We start from the raw sequence: 17722 nt of genomic DNA, 5'->3' as shown, positions 1-17722 counted from the left end.
TTGTCGTCGTCGTCGTTGTCGTTGTTGTTGTTGTGTGAGTGTGTGCGGAGCAGAACATGTGGTCTGTGACACCGACTGTTGTTGTTATCATGGGTTTCTAAGCAACCAAGAGTGAGTCGGAGGGAGACAGACGTTTGTGCTGGACTTTGCTCCTGGCAGCACAAAGTATTTATGTAAAAAAGAGAGGGAGCGACGGCTCCACAGCTGCGCGGGTTCACGCGAGCGCGGTCACGCGGGTTTCACGCGGACCTGAGCCGTGCGGTTAATCGCAGGCTTAAAAATGGAAGAGATTAAAATGTTAGAAGTTTTCAGAAAACACACCAGCCTTGAAGAGCGTGTGGAGAAGGCCAGCCCACATCAGCAGCTATGCTCTGGTGGGTGGCTGTCCCCCCACCCCTTGCTGACACAAAACGTTAACTCTTCAGCCTGTGTGCCAGACCATAGACGTAATTGAGGTGGATAGTTGTTAAGTCATCTACATTACGCTTGTGGTTGCTTAAATTCAGTACGATGACATGTGAGGTGAAGTGATATAGATAAATATTTAAACTAATGAAGTGCATAGAGGCACTTGACCTGTGTGGAAGACTGTCGTCTTATTATGAACCATTGTTGAGATGTAGAGCACACCTGTGAAAACAACTAATATGCTGAACCCTGTATGAAACATCTAAAAGTACATGATGGAGAAGCTGAGTTGAATATGAAAGTGTAAGACTTTGCCGCTGTGGGCAGAGCAACTACTGTGTGATGTTGCGTTGCAGTTTTTTTTTTTTTCTTCTGAGCTGATGAGCAGGCTACACATTATCAGATCGAGAGCTGTCTGAGAACTACTCTAAGAGAGGGAAACAGCGCTATGATAACTGTGATAACTGGAGTGTGCAGCGTTTCCATGAGCAGTTTTCCTGCATCTTGACTCTTGTGTGTGGAGTGTTCATAACATCAGCATCATGTTTTTGTTTATTTGTTTTGTTGGGTTGAAAATAATTAAATAAACGTGTGATCATGCCTATGGATCACCATGGCACATATCTCCAGCCATATGATTTATTTCTGCAGATGACAAAGTGAGTGTGAATGTGTCTGACATCACAGTGTTTTTGTGCACTGTGCAAGAGTAATTGCCTTTGATTGTGAGTGACAGCGGTGATTTTGCAGGTCACCAGCTATTGTAAATAAAAAAAAAAGAGTGAATAAAAGGGAGAATTTATATTGTAGAAAAAAATAATCATAGGAAAAAGGTTTTGTGTTGATCAACCAAAAAAAACAACTATAATTTCATTTTCTGCTTTTAAGAAAGGATTGTTCACAAAAACAGAGAGAGAGAGAGAGAGAGAGAGAGAGAGAGAGAGAGATATGTGTTGATTAAGCAGTGATGATAATAATGAAAATGTTTTAGTTTGTCACTTTCAGGTGAAAAGCAGACCTGAATCAATTTTCCACATGCAGCAGTCGGAAGAAAGTTATATTTTAACATCATTGGAAACATGCAGGCCAAGTTTCTGGCCGACTTATTTACAGCGCCATGTGTCTCTCAACCTCACAAGCAAGCAAGCTCTCACCCCTCCCTGAAGACAAGGAATGCAGCTCCAAAGCAATAACATGATAAAGAGACAGCATCAAGTCCTGAGCAAAAAAGTCCCAACAAGCAGCAGTAATGTGGATAAACAGCAGCAGAAGAAAGCAAACCCATCTTCCTGTCTGATTGAATGAATTCCACGGAAGGGCGAGCAAGATGGCAGCGTGAAGAGGAGTTTTTGTTTGAGTTCTCAGCACGAGACACTTATTTGACGTCTTTCTGGCCTTCGGGACTTTTTTGGAGATCAGCGCGCTAAACTTGCTGGATCTGAGGCCAGGGTCTGCGGCGGCAGCATGTTGAAATGCTCAAAAAGGACTGAGTGACTCGGGCAAGCCACATGCGGCTAGCATGCTGGCTAGCGACCATAGCTACATGAAAGAAATGGACCCTTCATGATGCGTTCAACGTGCCAGCGCTGTGGTGGGAAAGGCTCCATCATAAACACGCCCTGCGCCCTGTGCAGAGGTTCAGGCCAAGAAGAAGAAGACGATGACTTCCAATCCCAAGAAGGTCGGCCCCAGTGTGGGCGAGCTGATTGTGAAAGCCGTGGCCGCTCTCAAGAAGGCTCTGGCTGCCGGAGGCTACGATGTGGACAAGAACAAGGCCCGTGTCAAGACCGCCATCAAGAGTCTGGTGGCGAAGGGCACTCTGGTGCAGACCAAGGGCACCGGGGCCTCCGGATCCTTCAAGATGAACAGGGTTACTGAGACCAAAGCTAAGACGCCCGCCGCGGCCAAAGCCAAGAAACCGGCAGCAGCTGCTAAGAAGTCGCCCAGGAAGGCAGCAGCAGCAGCACTTCAGCCACTAGCACGAAGTCAACCGCATCAGAGGACAATAGTGAGAGTGGCTGTGACTTCACTGTGCATGTGAAGAAAACGTTTGAGGAGAACTGAACAGTTGGAGTTTGACATTTGCCACCTGTGGAGTAAAATGGCAAGAAGAGACAGTGGGACACAGGACAAAGCTGAAGGAGAACTGCCGGCTGTTGGACTGTTGAAGTGGGAGAGGACAACAGAGTGAGAAGACTAGGTGAGAACACATAGGAATTATTTAATGTGGGAAATCAAAATTTGGGTTAGCAAACCTGGGGAAAAGAAAACTGACTGCTTAAGTTGGAAAATTGAGACGGAGTCTGAAACATTGCGAAAATAGAAACATATACAAAATCACACACACACAAGCAGAACATGCATTAACCCTACTAACAATTCCAAACACAAAATGACTCATGAAGACTCATAGCACATTAGTTAAGAAATGATTAAATAATAGCAGAGAAGTGTGTAGGAAAGGCAGCTTTAAGAACATACTCTGCTGGAGATGCAGCTCCACAGACATGCATTAGACCTGCCTAATAACACAAACACATGTAATGAAAATTAGCTTGTTATCTTTCATCAGTGTTAAATTAGTGTCAATTTAGCAGACACTTGTTATTAAATACTGAATTTATCCTAAAAAAAAAAAAAAAAAAAATTGACTCTCCAAGTTGCAGGACAACAGTTTAACTTTTGTGGGAAAAAAGATCCTGGTTTGACCAACCAGTGATCAGACAATAAATTTAGTTGTTAAAATGGTAAATTGGGAGAAGCTTCCTGCTTGATTGAGGCAGCACATGTAATTTACTGTATGAGGGAAATTGTCTTTTGTGATACTATTTTGAACATGCCTTTCTGTCGTCCTGTCAACTTAGTGGGTTAATAGCTGATATGCAAATTAGTTGATTGGTTTTAGATTAATGAAAGGTGACTGAATTCTAGTATGAGTGAATGAGATGTGTTGGAGTTGTTGTGTGTTGAGTGGAGACTCTAAAACACTGAGTTTCCTGCTTTGATGTGCGAGTGAATCCTGTATTTAGATACACAACTCTGAATACGTCAGAACAAACTTCTTTTGTGAAGTGCATGACAGCATGTCACATGTTTTATGATGAAGGGAAAAAAAGGAAAACTGAATAAAATAGATCTGTGGCCTAAATGAGTGAAGAACACAGACCTGGTGATTAAACTCATAAGTTAAAGAAGACATTAGGCTTATGTTGTGAGTGGTGCAGCTGATGGTTGATTTGGAGTGAATCTAGCTGATGATTTTTCTTTTGTTGTGAAGTTGAGCCTGCCGATTAGTATGATGGTATGATAAACCATGCTAATGGTATGATTTACCCTCCTGAGATGAGGAGCTTGTGTCATGACTTAACAAGGCCTTTTTATTTTGATACTTTCACAGTGCACTGAAAGTTTTGTTTGATAATCTCTGTTATTTTTCATTTTTATCTTTTGAACAGGCACTGATTTTGTTTGTCTATTTTCTTTTCTTTAAGCAGATCTGCACGTCGGGAATTAAAAATGCTACACGTCGTCGAGAAAATTGTGCCAAGTGAGTTCTCCACATTTAAATGGACTCTGGAGAAAGCCACTTATTTGGGACAATTATTAAATGACAGTCCCAGTCCAAAAGGATTCAGCGATGTAATCCAAACTAAAGTTCTTCTTTTTCTTTTTGAAATGACGTCATTTTGCTGAGAGTGGAAACTAAATGCGACGATAGGTTCCACTATCAGCAAAGAAAGAAAGAATGAATGCATGAATGAGTGAGTGAAAGGAAAACAAACTGACTGACTGGTAAAAGCTGACAAAAGCTGACAAGACTTTACTGATGTAACACGACTGTGTGAAGTTGACCCCCGCCTGGCAGGGGTGCAGATGAGTCTGTGTGTGCTTCCCTTTACAGGAGCAGAAAGATGACAGCAACACTCGAGGTTGCGTGATGATTTAACATTTTAAATGCCATTTTCTGTGTCTGTGAATTTACTATGTGTGTGTTATTCACTAGCTTGTGTGCTCACAGAGATATCTGTGACAAAGTATGCATACGCCTGCGCAAGCGCTAACATTTGCATTTTCGTTTTTACAGCATTATGGTTCTTCATGTGTTTGATCATGTGATTTATAGGAATACTGGCTAATGTTTCTCTACTACAAGATTTCTGGGTTTATGTGTGAAGAAAACTGTAGTTACAGGCATATGTTGATGGAGAAATTAATATAGTTTAAGACATACTGTGATGAGACCAGTGTTACTGTTTCCACAGCGAGTGTTAACTTTATGGTGTTTTATGGCACCTCTAGAATCTGTTGACCTGTTTCTGACCTCCGTCTGACCACAGTCAATGTGTATTGCTAATGTTTGTTTCTTTGAGAATGCTGTAGTAGATTCAGCTGAAGCGGACAAGTGACATGAGTAAAACAAATAAGAGATTACGGTATTTATGGAATAGTTTATTATGGGCTCATTTGCTGGCCACTTTTGAACCCATAATAATAATATATGAGTGGAGTGACTTTGCTTAAGAGAAGTCACTGATTACATTAATGTTAACAGAGTACATGGGATAATCCATGTCTGAGGTGAATTAGGGTAATAGTTGTAGTTACTGCTTTGAGAAAACCTGCACATGACACTTGTCTTGCTGATGTTGAATGCTTATTACTCTTATGATACAATTGTTTACAGGTATGAAGTTTGATTTCACTTCCAGATTTTGCTTTCCAGGCCGTGATGGTGTGTATGCAGGCTCCTGGGAGGGCCAGGTGTTAAGCAAACTTAATATGCAAGACACGCTAACATCTTTTATTGCAGGGTTACGGAGCTACTCCAGAGGAGATGCCCTGATGTTGCCTGGGACATGATCTAGCTAATCTTTTTCTTTAAGACAGGGATCCAGGTTTGGTGAGTTGACGCATGGGAATGTCCATGCGTCAAGAGGTGGAGTGCAAGGATTAACATTAAACAATGTTTACTATTATTGTTGCAGTGATTTGTGTGATTAGCCGTTTTATTTACAAATATTAAACCTATGCAAGTGGTGCATCCATGTTCAGATGAGGCTTTGATGGCCTATAAGTGAAGTTCACTGAACTAAAGAATGTGGTTTGATGATTGTTGACATGCTCTCCAAATAGAAGTTTTTCTTCTTAGCAAGGAAATACAGGTGCAGCAGTAATCTCCTGAGAAATCTTCAGAGGCCCAGTGAGAAGCGTGAACCATTCCAGGCATAGCTGACAGCCAGGCAGTGGTTGAGGTCAAAGGTCAAGCTGGTTGGGGCCCATCATGAGATCAGACCTTGGAGCCACAGCAAGGACCATGAAACTGCCTGCAAAATAGAGGAGAGGATCGTCCACAAGATGGGAGCTGAGGCCAGGAGAGAGGCTTCAGGAGGATCAGAGATCATCTTCAGCACAGCAGACATCACACAGAGAGCTGTGCTACTGAGCTTCCAGGAGATTTTAAATAAAATGAAAGATTCAATATTGACGCTGAGGAAGACAACTAAGGTGTACGACGTGCTCTGCCTTAAACCTTCAGCAGCGTTGGAACATGAAAACTCGTGGGATGAGGGGAGCGTGCCAAGCTCCATCGACAGCGCAGAAGGAGTTCGAGGATGACATCATGATTCTGTGAACGCACAGGAACCAGAAGCTATGGTGGTGATGACAGCAGTTTCCTATGAACATCGCCTAATGCTGTGCCACTATACTGTGCATACGATGACACTCTGAAGGCTGCTGGGATCATAACAGCAGTAAGATGACGGAACCCAGCACCCTTTCCACAGAGAGCTTTTCTGCAGAGCGTGGACAATTAAGGAGTCATAAATATCCCCCTCACAAGACGAAGGTCTGAAGTCAGGTGATGGGGGCTGGTAAGAGGCCATAAAACTAGAGTGCTGAGAGGTCTGCAGCTTGGAAATAGCTGAGACCCATGTTGACGAACAACAAAACCAACTGGTATGTTTGAATGTCTATTCTACATACATTTGGACTCTGGTCCTATGGACAGTGATGGAAACAACTGGAAGAGACATTCATGACGCCCTGCAGAGCTTAAACCACTCTGCAGAGAGACATGTGATGTGCACACCCGGAGGAAGCACCACCAAGCTGAGATGTTTTTGGAAATGTTATCTTCTTATTTTCACTATTAAATTAACAATTTGTTTGTTTGTGGGATGCAGTTTGCCATGAGATGAGATCAATGAGGAATGGGATAACTGCTAATACATTTGTTAAACTGTGTACCTTTTCAGTAATTTAGGGTGATTTGACATATGCTGAGTATAAAAAGGTTTGCATTGAAACTGTCAGACATGAGGTATTCATACCTGGGAACTTTTCAAGCATAAAGGTCAAAAAGGGGGGAAATGTTAGATTTGTATTGTTGATTGTCATTTATGCTTAGAAATATTTACTTATATATGCTTAGAGTTTTGTAATTAGTTGTAGATTGGTAGAGGTTTTGATCCTTGATAGTCTGCAAACTTTGTGTGTATTAGACAGCACTTTGGGAGCATGAGAGGTCATACCGTGTCTTATTGTTTTATGGTAGGATTAACGTAGTTGCGTCTGTTCTAGTCTAAGTGCTCTTTGTTTAGATGAACTGCAGGACTTCCTCACCGTGTTATCTAGGATGAACCATCTAGGGTGAGGGGGAGGCTACCCTCTTCCTGACCAAGGATGTTTAACCCTTTGATCAGCAACACACACACACACACACACACACACACACACACACACACACACACACACACACACACACACACACACACACACACACAGGCAAGGTACTCTTTGTTTGTATGTAGACGTCGTATGTTAATGAACCTATGCATATTCATGTAACCTCAATAAAAGGACAGTGTATGGGAGAACGGACGAGAGCTACTGGGGTCAAGCGAAGGAACGGCGTTTGTCTGGTTCTCTCCCGTGCACGAGTACCATGAAGAAGTTTGCCTACTTGCGTCTTGCTTGCAGTGTAATTATATTGTCTTCAACGTTCCAGCAGATGGGTTCAAGCTACAAACCTATCAAGCATCTCCAACAAATGGTTTTCACAGCTGTTTAGTCTCAACCACTGAGTTCTCTTTGCACTGTGCATGTGGAAAAGATTTCTCATTCAATATTAAAAATAACTCAGTCGTACTGTTAATTTTTTATGATCTGATTTTTTGCAGTGAGTCAGCATAACATTTCTATTCCAGTTGTTGTACCTGCAGTAATTTAAATGTTTTATTCTGCAGAGATTGATGCAGTTGCAGTGAGAACTGAAGACACGTTGAGCAAGGAGGTCCAGGTACAGCTGCTCTTTATCTTTATATTTGGACAAAGCCAAGCTAGCTGCTCATTCAGTTTCCAGCTATCACAAGATAAGCTAACCAAACCACATCATGACATAACCTCAGATCTTTGAATAATATCAGACTTTTCTGATATTATCTCTCTGTCAGAAAAAAAGGTTTCATGGAAAGTTGACCGGTTTCTTTAAAAGAGAGATGGACAGGAGAATGTAAGGTTGGTTACACGCTCACCTATCATAGGTACACTGATTCAACTGCTCATTAACACAGATATCAAATGACCAAATCACTCATTTGATTAGCTTATTTACTTTCCATGTGGTAGGCCCAACAGCCTACCTGACTATTGTTGTTGACCAAGCCCATCCCTTTATGACCAGAGTGGACCCGTCTTCTAATGGCTCCTGTGCACCACTGCTCACTGAAGCCAGAGCACAGTTTCTGTGTCTGCAGACTCACTACTGATCAGTACGGCTGCGCAGAAATGTTTTGTCAGGCTTTTTTTTTTTAAATGACAAAGTCATTAAGTTGGTAGCAATGAGGTGATGTCATGGGCGTACATGGTATTCACTTAAAAGTCTTTTCTTTTTTTAGTTGTTTTTGTCATGTGGTTGTGGGTTTCACCTAGTCTCTGATGGAAAAGATGATTTGTTTGAGTTTGACTGTGGCTAACCGATACACACCTCTACTCCGCAACCACAGACTAAAATCAGCAGGGACATCATTCAGTGGTGGCAAACTACAAAGAAAAGCTGCTGTGCATAATTTATTTGTGTTTGAGACTGAAGAGATTTTATTTCTTTTTATTAGTCCCTCAGAAACCGATCAATAATGTCAATGCCATCATTCCAGCTTTTGATCAGCAGCATCATTTCTTTACATTGCACGCTAAACATAACTTAAAATGCTGCTGCTACTAACAAATTGTCTTTACATGTTTGCAATGTGCCACAAATGACATAGGCAAAAGTAGGAAGTACAAGTGATAGAGCTGGGCGATAGAACGATAACGATATGTATCGCGATATAACTTTTACTCGATAGAGAAATTAAGCTATCGCGATAGACTTCGCCGCTCTTGTCCTCTTAAAATAAAAAACATTTTTAAAAAAAGGTCAGCCAATCCAAACTAAGTAGCACAGAGCCGAACCAATCACAGCCGCAGCGTCACGTCGCGTGACTTGTTACATACAGCACAAGTGCCAAGCCGCACGTGTGTTTGTTTGGGAAGCAGGCAGTGGGTAATGGAGCCAGCGCGTAATGGAGGAAATGAGTGTGCCGACTAGAAAAATCAACCGAGCGTGACCGAAGAGAAAACAGATGATGGTTCCAATGCCGGAGAGATTGTCGAACGGAAGAGCCATAGAAGTTCCGTAGTGTGAAGGTATTTCGGCTATTTCAAGTCTGACAAAAAACAGAGTAGCGTGCACTGTAAATGTGCCGAAAGCAAGTCTGGAAATACAATAAACTGGTGCATGCGTCACACTGTGCGCCACGTTATTGTTTCGGTGAAATGAATTTCTACAATACTGTTACTCTTAATTCTACTCTGCAGTGTTTAAACTCGGGTCTGCTTCTATGCCCCAGCTTTGTTTACTTTTTCCCACCGAGGCTTCTAGACTTCTGATTGGCCAACATTTCTGCACGGTTAGGAATCTAGTGCCACCTGCTGCTTTGGCATGTTCATAGCAGCGTTTTCCTTCATTTCTGCCTTTGTGTGTGGACGGGATTATTTTTTAAAACGAAAACGGAAAATCTCCGTTTTCAAAAACACCCGTGTACGTGTGGACGTAGCCTCAGTCTCTGACTGGAAGCGCTAATTCGTCATTCGGCTTTTGTCAGACTAAAGTAACTGTTAAAACTGTTTGAAAAGCTAAGCTATACAACAAGGAGAGATTGAGAATTTCCTTTTAGTTCTCAGTTTATTTGATATTGACAAAAGTTAGTTTTGTCTGTTCTTCTGTAAAACAAACTAAGATTTATTTTTAGAATTAATATTTTGTTTCTAAGTGGAATTGACAATTTAGTAGTCTGTTTCGTTTGTTCTATTTTGAAACTTAAACGCTTTAGCGGCTGCCTTTTGTGTAGTTTGCAATATTTGCCTTTATTTATCTGAAAAAGTCTCATGTTCCTTAAGTACATCTACCCTGTTGAACTTATTATGGGAAATAAATATTTAAATCAAAACAAGCTGCTGATTATTTCACATTTTACTTGTGAGCAACGGCACATTTAAATCTTACAAATATAGTTATTTGGCTTATATCGTGATAGATATCGTTATCGCCTGAAATGAAAAAAACATATCGTGATATGAAAAAATCTCATATCGCCCAGCTCTAACAAGTGATATATTTTCTTGTAAGCTAGGCCTTTATTTTATTGTTTGATGAACTATAAATGAACATGTGACTTATCCCAGAAATCTTTCAGGAACACATCACCTAAACCAGCACAGAGTTCCTCCTGTTAAACCTCCCAGTGACACTAGAAACGCACATGAAGCACACTTAAAGTCTGCTCCCATCTACTGGTATAACCTGGTGTTACAGCAGAGCAGCTTTAATAACGGCAACAATTTAACCTCTTAATGTCGACTAGGTCATCACTTAGAGGCAAGGTTAGGGCTTAGTTCATTTTCTCGGCATGCTAAATGTCCCATTTCAAATCAGCAATAAAAAATCAATTTCAACCTGATTTTTTTTATGTTAAATAGACAAAATCCCTCATACAGGATCTATTTTGTATTTCATCTGATCTCAGAACTGTCCAAGTAAGCATGAAATAGTTGCGAGGGAAAAGAACAAGATGAATTCCATCGGTCCCACTACAGAACCCTCTGGAACTCCAAAACTACACATAAAGAAAATAAACGTGTTTTTCCCCAGTATAATTTTTGGTGAATGCACTTTCAGCTAAAACAAACTAAAATGTACACTGTGCTGTAAAATGAAATGTAGAATTGTTGACATTTCCATAACCTGCCTACTTCCAGATCCAAATGAGCTTTTGTGTTTTATGAACATGTGAAGATTCCTCTTTCTTTTGTTGCTTTTTATTGTTCCACTTACATGCATTTCCACTTCCACCGCCAACAGGGAGGAGGTGGATCATCTGGCTGACTGGTGGGACACCAACAACCTGCATCTCAACACAGAGAAGATCAAGGAGTGACAGGAGGAATGCTTACCCACATCCACCCATCTATATCAAAGGTACGGCTGTGGATCGTGTGAGCAGCTTCAAGTTCCTGGGTGTCCACATCTCCAAGGATCTCACCTGGATGACCAACTGCTCCAAGCTGGTCAAGAAGGTCCACCAGCACCTCTTCTTTTCTGAGGATTCTGAGAAAGAACCACCTGTCCTCAGACATCCTTGAAAACTTCTACCAGTGATCTGTCGAGAGCATCCTGACTAGGGATGGGTATCCTTTAAGTTTTATCCAATATCGGTGCCAAACCAGTACTTTTGAAACGGTGCCGGTGCTTAAATGGTGCTCGAACCGGTGCTTAAAGAATGGAAAAACACAAACGTTGTCCAAAAACCTCTCATGTTTGGCCGTTTTCCACTTTTTCTTTGGTCATTTTAGCCTTTTTGGCCAGGGTGAAGGGAGTGTCTGCCATCAAACAAGAAGACAGCCGCATGTAACTATGACGGTATTTGCTAGTTTACCTTACACGCATTAAGTTAACAATGTGGTTAGCCTACTCAACGGAAATTACACATGAACAACATTAAGCTATTCGCCCAGAGAAGAACGGCTGCTGCTGCCATCATCATCCGTCATCATTTCTGCTATACTGGCAGGGCTAGGGGCCAGGACTCTCCTCTTCGGGTTCTTGGGGGATGTTGCTAACTCATTGAGGCAATTGTCAACAGCAGGCCAATTACAATTATTAATTAGAACGTCTAATGACTCCAACGATTTAGACGCACTTACACCCAATCATCTACTTCTTCTTAAAGAGAAGCCAGTACTGCCACCTGGATTATTCCAAAGAGAGGACAGGTGGGTCCTCTGTGCCTGTACCTGTCAGGCATTTTTTGGAAGTGTTTGACTAAAGAGTATTGCCACTTCTACAAGAAAGACAGAAGTGGTTAGTGACTAAGAGAAATCTTAGTTGACGACAGTGCTCCAAGAAGTTCCAAGAAGAGAACAGTTGCTGATTCATATTGACCTGTCAGACGTGTGTTTGTCAAAACCAAAACTAGCATTTTGGAGGGGCCTTTCGACAAGTTATGTTTATTGCTTGAAATGGAGGCAACAGTTTGAATCTTAGCCTCATGTGTAACAGATTTATGTTCAAGACATATTATTTGCATTTCATATAGTGTTTGGTGAAGCCAGTTAAATTCTGATTGTTGATATTAAATCACACTTTATTGTGTTAATGTGTAATTGTCATGCCTCATCAGTAACAATTAGGGGCTGGAATGTTAGCACCATTTATAGTTATTTCATGTTTTCATGTTCTTTTGTTTTTGAAAAGATTCAAAAGGATATGTTGCTTTTATTGTGAAAAGTTTTGTAAAAAAATAAAAAAATAAACAAGCAAATAGCGGAGCTGGTTTTACAGTTGCTGTTGCACAAACCGACACGTAAAACAATCTCTTGTCCATCCAGAGCAGGGCATAGATTTGGTTTTGGCATTGGTGGGGACGGATGATTCAACCACCGAACCCTGCCCTGTTTCCTTTTTTTTTAAAATTATTTTTGTCTTTGCTTCTTGATAAAAAAAGGAGACATATACTTGCCTAAATATGCTATTCTACATGCTTTAAATATTACATTTAAAATTACAATTCATACAGGGAGTGCAGAATTATTAGGCAAGTTGTATTTCTGAAGAATAATTTTATTATTGAACAACAACCATGTTCTCAATGAACCCAAAAAACTCATTAATATCAAAGCTGAATGTTTTTGGAAGTAGTTTTTAGTTTGTTTTTAGTTTTAGCTATTTTAGGGGGATATCTGTGTGTGCAGGTGACTATTACTGTGCATAATTATTAGACAACTTAACAAAAAACAAATATATACCCATTTCAATTATTTATTTTTACCAGTGAAACCAATATAACATCTCCACATTCACAAATATACATTTCTGACATTCAAAAACAAAACAAAAACAAATCAGCGACCAATATAGCCACCTTTCTTTGCAAGGACACTCAAAAGCCTGCCATCCATGGATTCTGTCAGTGTTTTGATCTGTTCACCATCAACATTGCGTGCAGCAGCAACCACAGCCTCCCAGACACTGTTCAGAGAGGTGTACTGTTTTCCCTCCTTGTAAATCTCACATTTGATGATGGACCACAGGTTCTCAATGGGGTTCAGATCAGGTGAACAAGGTGGCCATGTCATTAGTTTTTCTTCTTTTATACCCTTTCTTGCCAGCCACGCTGTGGAGTACTTGGACGCGTGTGATGGAGCATTGTCCTGCATGAAAATCATGTTTTTCTTGAAGGATGCAGACTTCTTCCTGTACCACTGCTTGAAGAAGGTGTCTTCCAGAAACTGGCAGTAGGACTGGGAGTTGAGCTTGACTCCATCCTCAACCCGAAAAGGCCCCACAAGCTCATCTTTGATGACACCAGCCCAAACCAGTACTCCACACTCAGAAAAATTATGGTTCTTAAATGGTTCTTCAGATGTCTTCATGGTTCTTTAAAGAACCATCATACGTCAAAGAACCTTTTTATTTTGTAGATGGTTCTTCAGCTATTACAAATGGTTCTTTAAAGAACAAAAGGTTCTTCATCCTTAGCAATCTAAGTTTGATGGTGTAAATGGCATAAATATTTATTCACTATAATGAGGCTGTGAATTATACTGTGTGTTTTCTTTGTGTGCATGCGTGTGCGAAGGGGGAGGGCGGGATACCTTGCAATTACCTTTTAAGAGAAGATGGTAGGAAACTGAATATTCAAATAAAAGTTAGAAATATTTGCAAACAGTAGACACAATACACACATTCAAATACTGTACTTTAGTTTTAAATTTTAATAAAGCATTACTATTTTCTACTCCAAGGCATTACTTTTGAGATTATTATATATTTTTGAAAATATAGCATAATGATAATACTAGTTATTGTAAACTTTACAAACCACCCAGCAGTATGTAAAGTCAAATTATAAAATACAAGTAAATAACAATTGCAGAACAGAATGTCAGTTTAATGAACACACTTCGTTTTGACAAAGCGCACTGCTTAGGTAAATGATCTGAGTAGTTGTTCATCACTGAGCAATTTGTTAATATGTGTTTCGAGCCAAATAAATGACAGGGAGAGAGAGAGTGACGTCAGAACACGTCATACTATAACCTCCCGGGAGCGGACGGAGGGGGTCAGTCGTTGGGATGCGCATGCGCAGACAGAGTGCGCGAGCGGCGGGCCTTGACCTTTGGGGGAGAAAAACTCTTTCTCACTGACGGTGACAGCGAAACGCATAACAGTCTTCAGTACCTGCTGGACTTTGAAGCTCTGGATTCTGGGAATATTGGAAAAGGTAAAACATTTTCATTAAAACCTTATTACTGTTTTGTTTTTGTTACTCGTCATTGTAGCTTGCTGTTAATGTTGTGCTAACAGTAGCGATTAGCTAGATACGTTAGCCGTTGACGTCAGCGCAATTTAGTATCCAACGGTTTTCCTAACAAAACCACTGTTATAATTAAGTGAAGGTGCTCCCAGCTAATTTGAACCTTTGGCTTCTAAAATATGTGGTTCAATTGCGTGCTGCGTACATAACCTAATGTCAGCTAGACCGAAATTAAAATGTAATATATTGTTAAAGTCACTAAAATGGCGCCTGAAGCCTGTTGTGACGTGAGCTCTGTGTCTGCTCTAGAAACTCTGAAATTCTGTAGATCTGAGCCGTACATTAAATACTCACATGAACCTGTACTTTGAATTCTGTATGAGCTGTATAAAATACAGCTATGCATAAGTGTTTTGAATGAATAATTAGATTAGATAACTCTTTATTGTCTAATCGAATTATATAGAAATGAATAGAAATGTGACATGAGAAGGTGTGTCTTTGACGGTTCCTGCATAACTTATTTTCGGACTAGTTGACAAGTTATGCTCCGGTCATTTGATGTTTCCAAGATAGATGTTCTTTTGTAATATAGTTAAATTTTTTTGTATATTTCATTTATCCACCATCATACATCATACATACAAGCTAAGAAGAGGTCGTTATACTAACAAGAGGTATCAACGCTGGGCCAAAGTTCAGCACATGGTTAAAGTTTGTAATCCAGCCAGGGTGTAAATATCACTCAGCTGAAGCAGGTAGCATCAACAGATAAATCTACTCTACCCAGCTTAAATCACCTCTGACCAAAAAGCTGTAGATTTTTCTTGTTTGCACAAATTAATCCAGATTCACATTAATTGTGTTCACAGCTCCAACAAAATGAGGAAGAGGAGGGGGAGAAACACAATTAGGTTGAATTACAATTGGATGGAAGGCGAGGACAAGGAGAAGGAAGCTTAGGATGAGGAGGAAGAGAAGCAGCAGGAGCATCTTTAGGGATCCCTATGATGTCATTGAGGTTTGTTTCATTAATATGGTCCTCTCACAAAGAAAGATGACTTGTTTTAGTTCACGTACTTCCTGTATTAAATAGTGATGTGCAAAATGTTGTGAAAAACCATGGAGCAGGTACGTATAGTGCATCTGCAGGTAAATGAACATCAAATCTCTAAGACAGACTGAAATCTGTATATTTATCACCCTTATGATAAAACCCATGTCAGCCATTGGTTTATGGACTTTGTATTTTGAAGCCTCAACATTTGCATTATTGCTGTTGCTATGTTGGGACCATATTAGGATGAGGGATCAGAATCTGGAGTCATGCACACTATTGTTTCATTTAGTGTGTATCCATAAGATTCGTACAGCAGATCCAAGTTGTGCCTTGAAAACAGGAAGGTTGTCTGCATAGAGGAGAACTGTAATAGCAGGCTTGTACAAAGTGAGGCTTTGTGCTCTCGTTTTACTTCTGTCACCCTGTTTTGATGCAGATTTCACTTGAAATCAGGCAAGAACTGGACTTATTTTTTATAATGTGTTCTTGTGAATTGATTGTGTATCGCATATGTTTGATTTGACTTTCTGCAAGACAACAGTCGTCCACTGGCCAAATAAGTTTTCCAAATACCTCCACGTGATCTAGCCTGCATTTAGAAAAGAATAGCAAAAAAAATCTGCACCTCCTGCTTCAGATGCAATTTGTGTTTCTGTGTTCAGAGGCAGCGGCGAGAGGGGAGACCTCGGCTCATCCAGCTGGAGGGCCTGACCAGGAGGAGTCGAACATTAACTCAGCTCTTCCAGGGCACCCTGCAGACTCGGCTGTTGGCATCGGCGAGGGATGACGTGAACGCCAAACTGGAGTCCATCACAGGTCAACTGCAGGTATGCGAGTCAGACCTTCTGAGGAGGGTTTCACTTTTCTCTCTTCTTTATAATTGACTCTTTTCTCTCTCTTTCAGCTCCTTGTCTCAGAGTGGGAGGGGTTTGAAGCACAAAGGGAGGAACTTGTCGTTTGGTTGGCTGATATGGATGTCCGCCTGAGTGAGGTTGACCAGCTGACAGGAAACACCAGTGAAAAACTGAAACAACTGCAGGTGTGGGCTTGTTTTGATATGACATATATTTGATATGAAACATACGTCAGAGACATTGTCCTAAACTGGACTAACAAAGGACCATGAGTACAACATGAAATGTACATTACATAGCGTAAGGCTGAAGTTCATTGATCATTTTAATCATAAACTTGTTGTTGAAATATTTTTACTGAACATGCAAACATCTGCTGATGAAATTGTGTTGATTTATTGGTCTGTTATGAAGCTATTACTATTTCTATTGTGTTTTATCACTTTCTGATGTTTTATTAATTAAACAATACATGTATTATTTGTTGTTATCTGTAGCTATAGTATTTATATATATTTATTTATAGTATAGCAAATATATTTAATTATTACTGTTTAAAACACTAATATGTGACATGTATTAGTAGTGATGTTGTGCTGAGGGTTAAAATGCCTTTTTGTCTTTTGGTATACTACAAAATGACAAACCATTAATATATGTCTATGCTGTGCTCGTATTTATTTTACCCTACTCAAATTCAATTTATGATGCATTTTATTTTGAAAGATTTAAAATGGTTTTTTAAAGAACCACTCAAAAAAGGTTCTTTAAAATGGTTCTTTTAAAGAACCATTTGAAGGACCTTTTTAAAAATGGTTCTTCAAATGGTTCTTTAAAGAACCATTTTTAAAAAGGTTCTTTGAAAAACCATTAAAGGTGCCCCAAAGAACCATTTCTTGATGGTTCTTTGGGGCACCTTTAATGGTTCTTCAAAGAACCATAGTTTGAAAGGTTCTTTGTGGCACCAAAAAAGGTTCTTCTATGGCATCAGTCTAAAGAACCACTTTTGGTTCCAGTTGGCACCTTTATTTTTCTGAGTGCACCTCCACCTTGCTGGCGTCTGAGTGGGACTGGAGCTCTCTGCCCATTACCAATCCAGCCACGGGCCCATCCATCTGGTCCATCAAGACTCACTCTCATTTCATCAGTCCATAAAACCTTAGAAAAACCAGTCTTGAGGTATTTCTTGGCCCAGTCTTGACGTTTCAGCTTGTGTGTCTTGTTCAGTGGTGGTCGTCTTTCAGCCTTTCTTACCTTGGCCATGTCTCTGAGTATTGCACACCTTGTGCTTTTGGGCACTCCAGTGATGTTGCAGCTCTGAAATATGGCCAAACTGGTGGCAAGTGGCATCTTGGCAGCTGCACGCTTGACTTTTCTCAGTTCATGGGCAGTTATTTTGCACCTTGGTTTTTCCACACGCTTCTTGCGACCCTGTTGACTATTTTGAATGAAACGCTTGATTGTTCGATGATCACGCTTCAGAAGCTTTGCAATTTTGAGACTGCTGCATCCCTCTGCAAGATATCTCACTATTTTTGACTTTT

At 40.4% G+C, this 17722-nt stretch overlaps 3 protein-coding genes across 3 annotated transcripts in view; 2 read left to right on the top strand and 1 right to left on the bottom strand.

The window, feature by feature from the left end:
* The window catches only part of gp1ba (glycoprotein Ib platelet subunit alpha), a 205788-nt gene extending 189637 nt beyond the window's left edge, over window positions 1–16151 (bottom strand). Inside the window, exon 1 of the mRNA XM_080876437.1 lies at window positions 16037–16151. The gene's annotated coding sequence lies outside the window, so the exon portion shown is untranslated. The remainder of the gene's footprint in view (window positions 1–16036) is intronic.
* Window positions 2054–4036, top strand: LOC308393073 (histone H1-like). Its single transcript, XM_080876543.1, has one exon. The coding sequence runs from the start codon at window positions 2069–2071 to the stop codon at window positions 2447–2449; it is 381 nt and encodes a 126-aa protein (XP_080732669.1). The 5' UTR covers window positions 2054–2068; the 3' UTR covers window positions 2450–4036.
* On the top strand, window positions 15075–16442 carry LOC308393065 (uncharacterized protein). Its single transcript, XM_080876531.1, has 3 exons — window positions 15075–15285; window positions 15987–16151; window positions 16229–16442. Exons 1-3 carry the CDS (start codon window positions 15229–15231, stop codon window positions 16394–16396), a joined length of 390 nt encoding a protein of 129 aa, XP_080732657.1. The 5' UTR covers window positions 15075–15228; the 3' UTR covers window positions 16397–16442.
* The last annotated feature ends 1280 nt before the right edge of the window (window positions 16443–17722 follow it).

The sequence above is a fragment of the Rhamphochromis sp. 'chilingali' genome (assembly GCF_963969265.1).
Source record: "Rhamphochromis sp. 'chilingali' genome assembly, chromosome: 1".
Taxonomy (NCBI): Eukaryota; Metazoa; Chordata; class Actinopteri; order Cichliformes; family Cichlidae; genus Rhamphochromis; species Rhamphochromis sp. 'chilingali'.
Note: the sequence above shows the minus strand (reverse complement) of the source record. Positions and strands in the feature narration are given on the sequence as shown.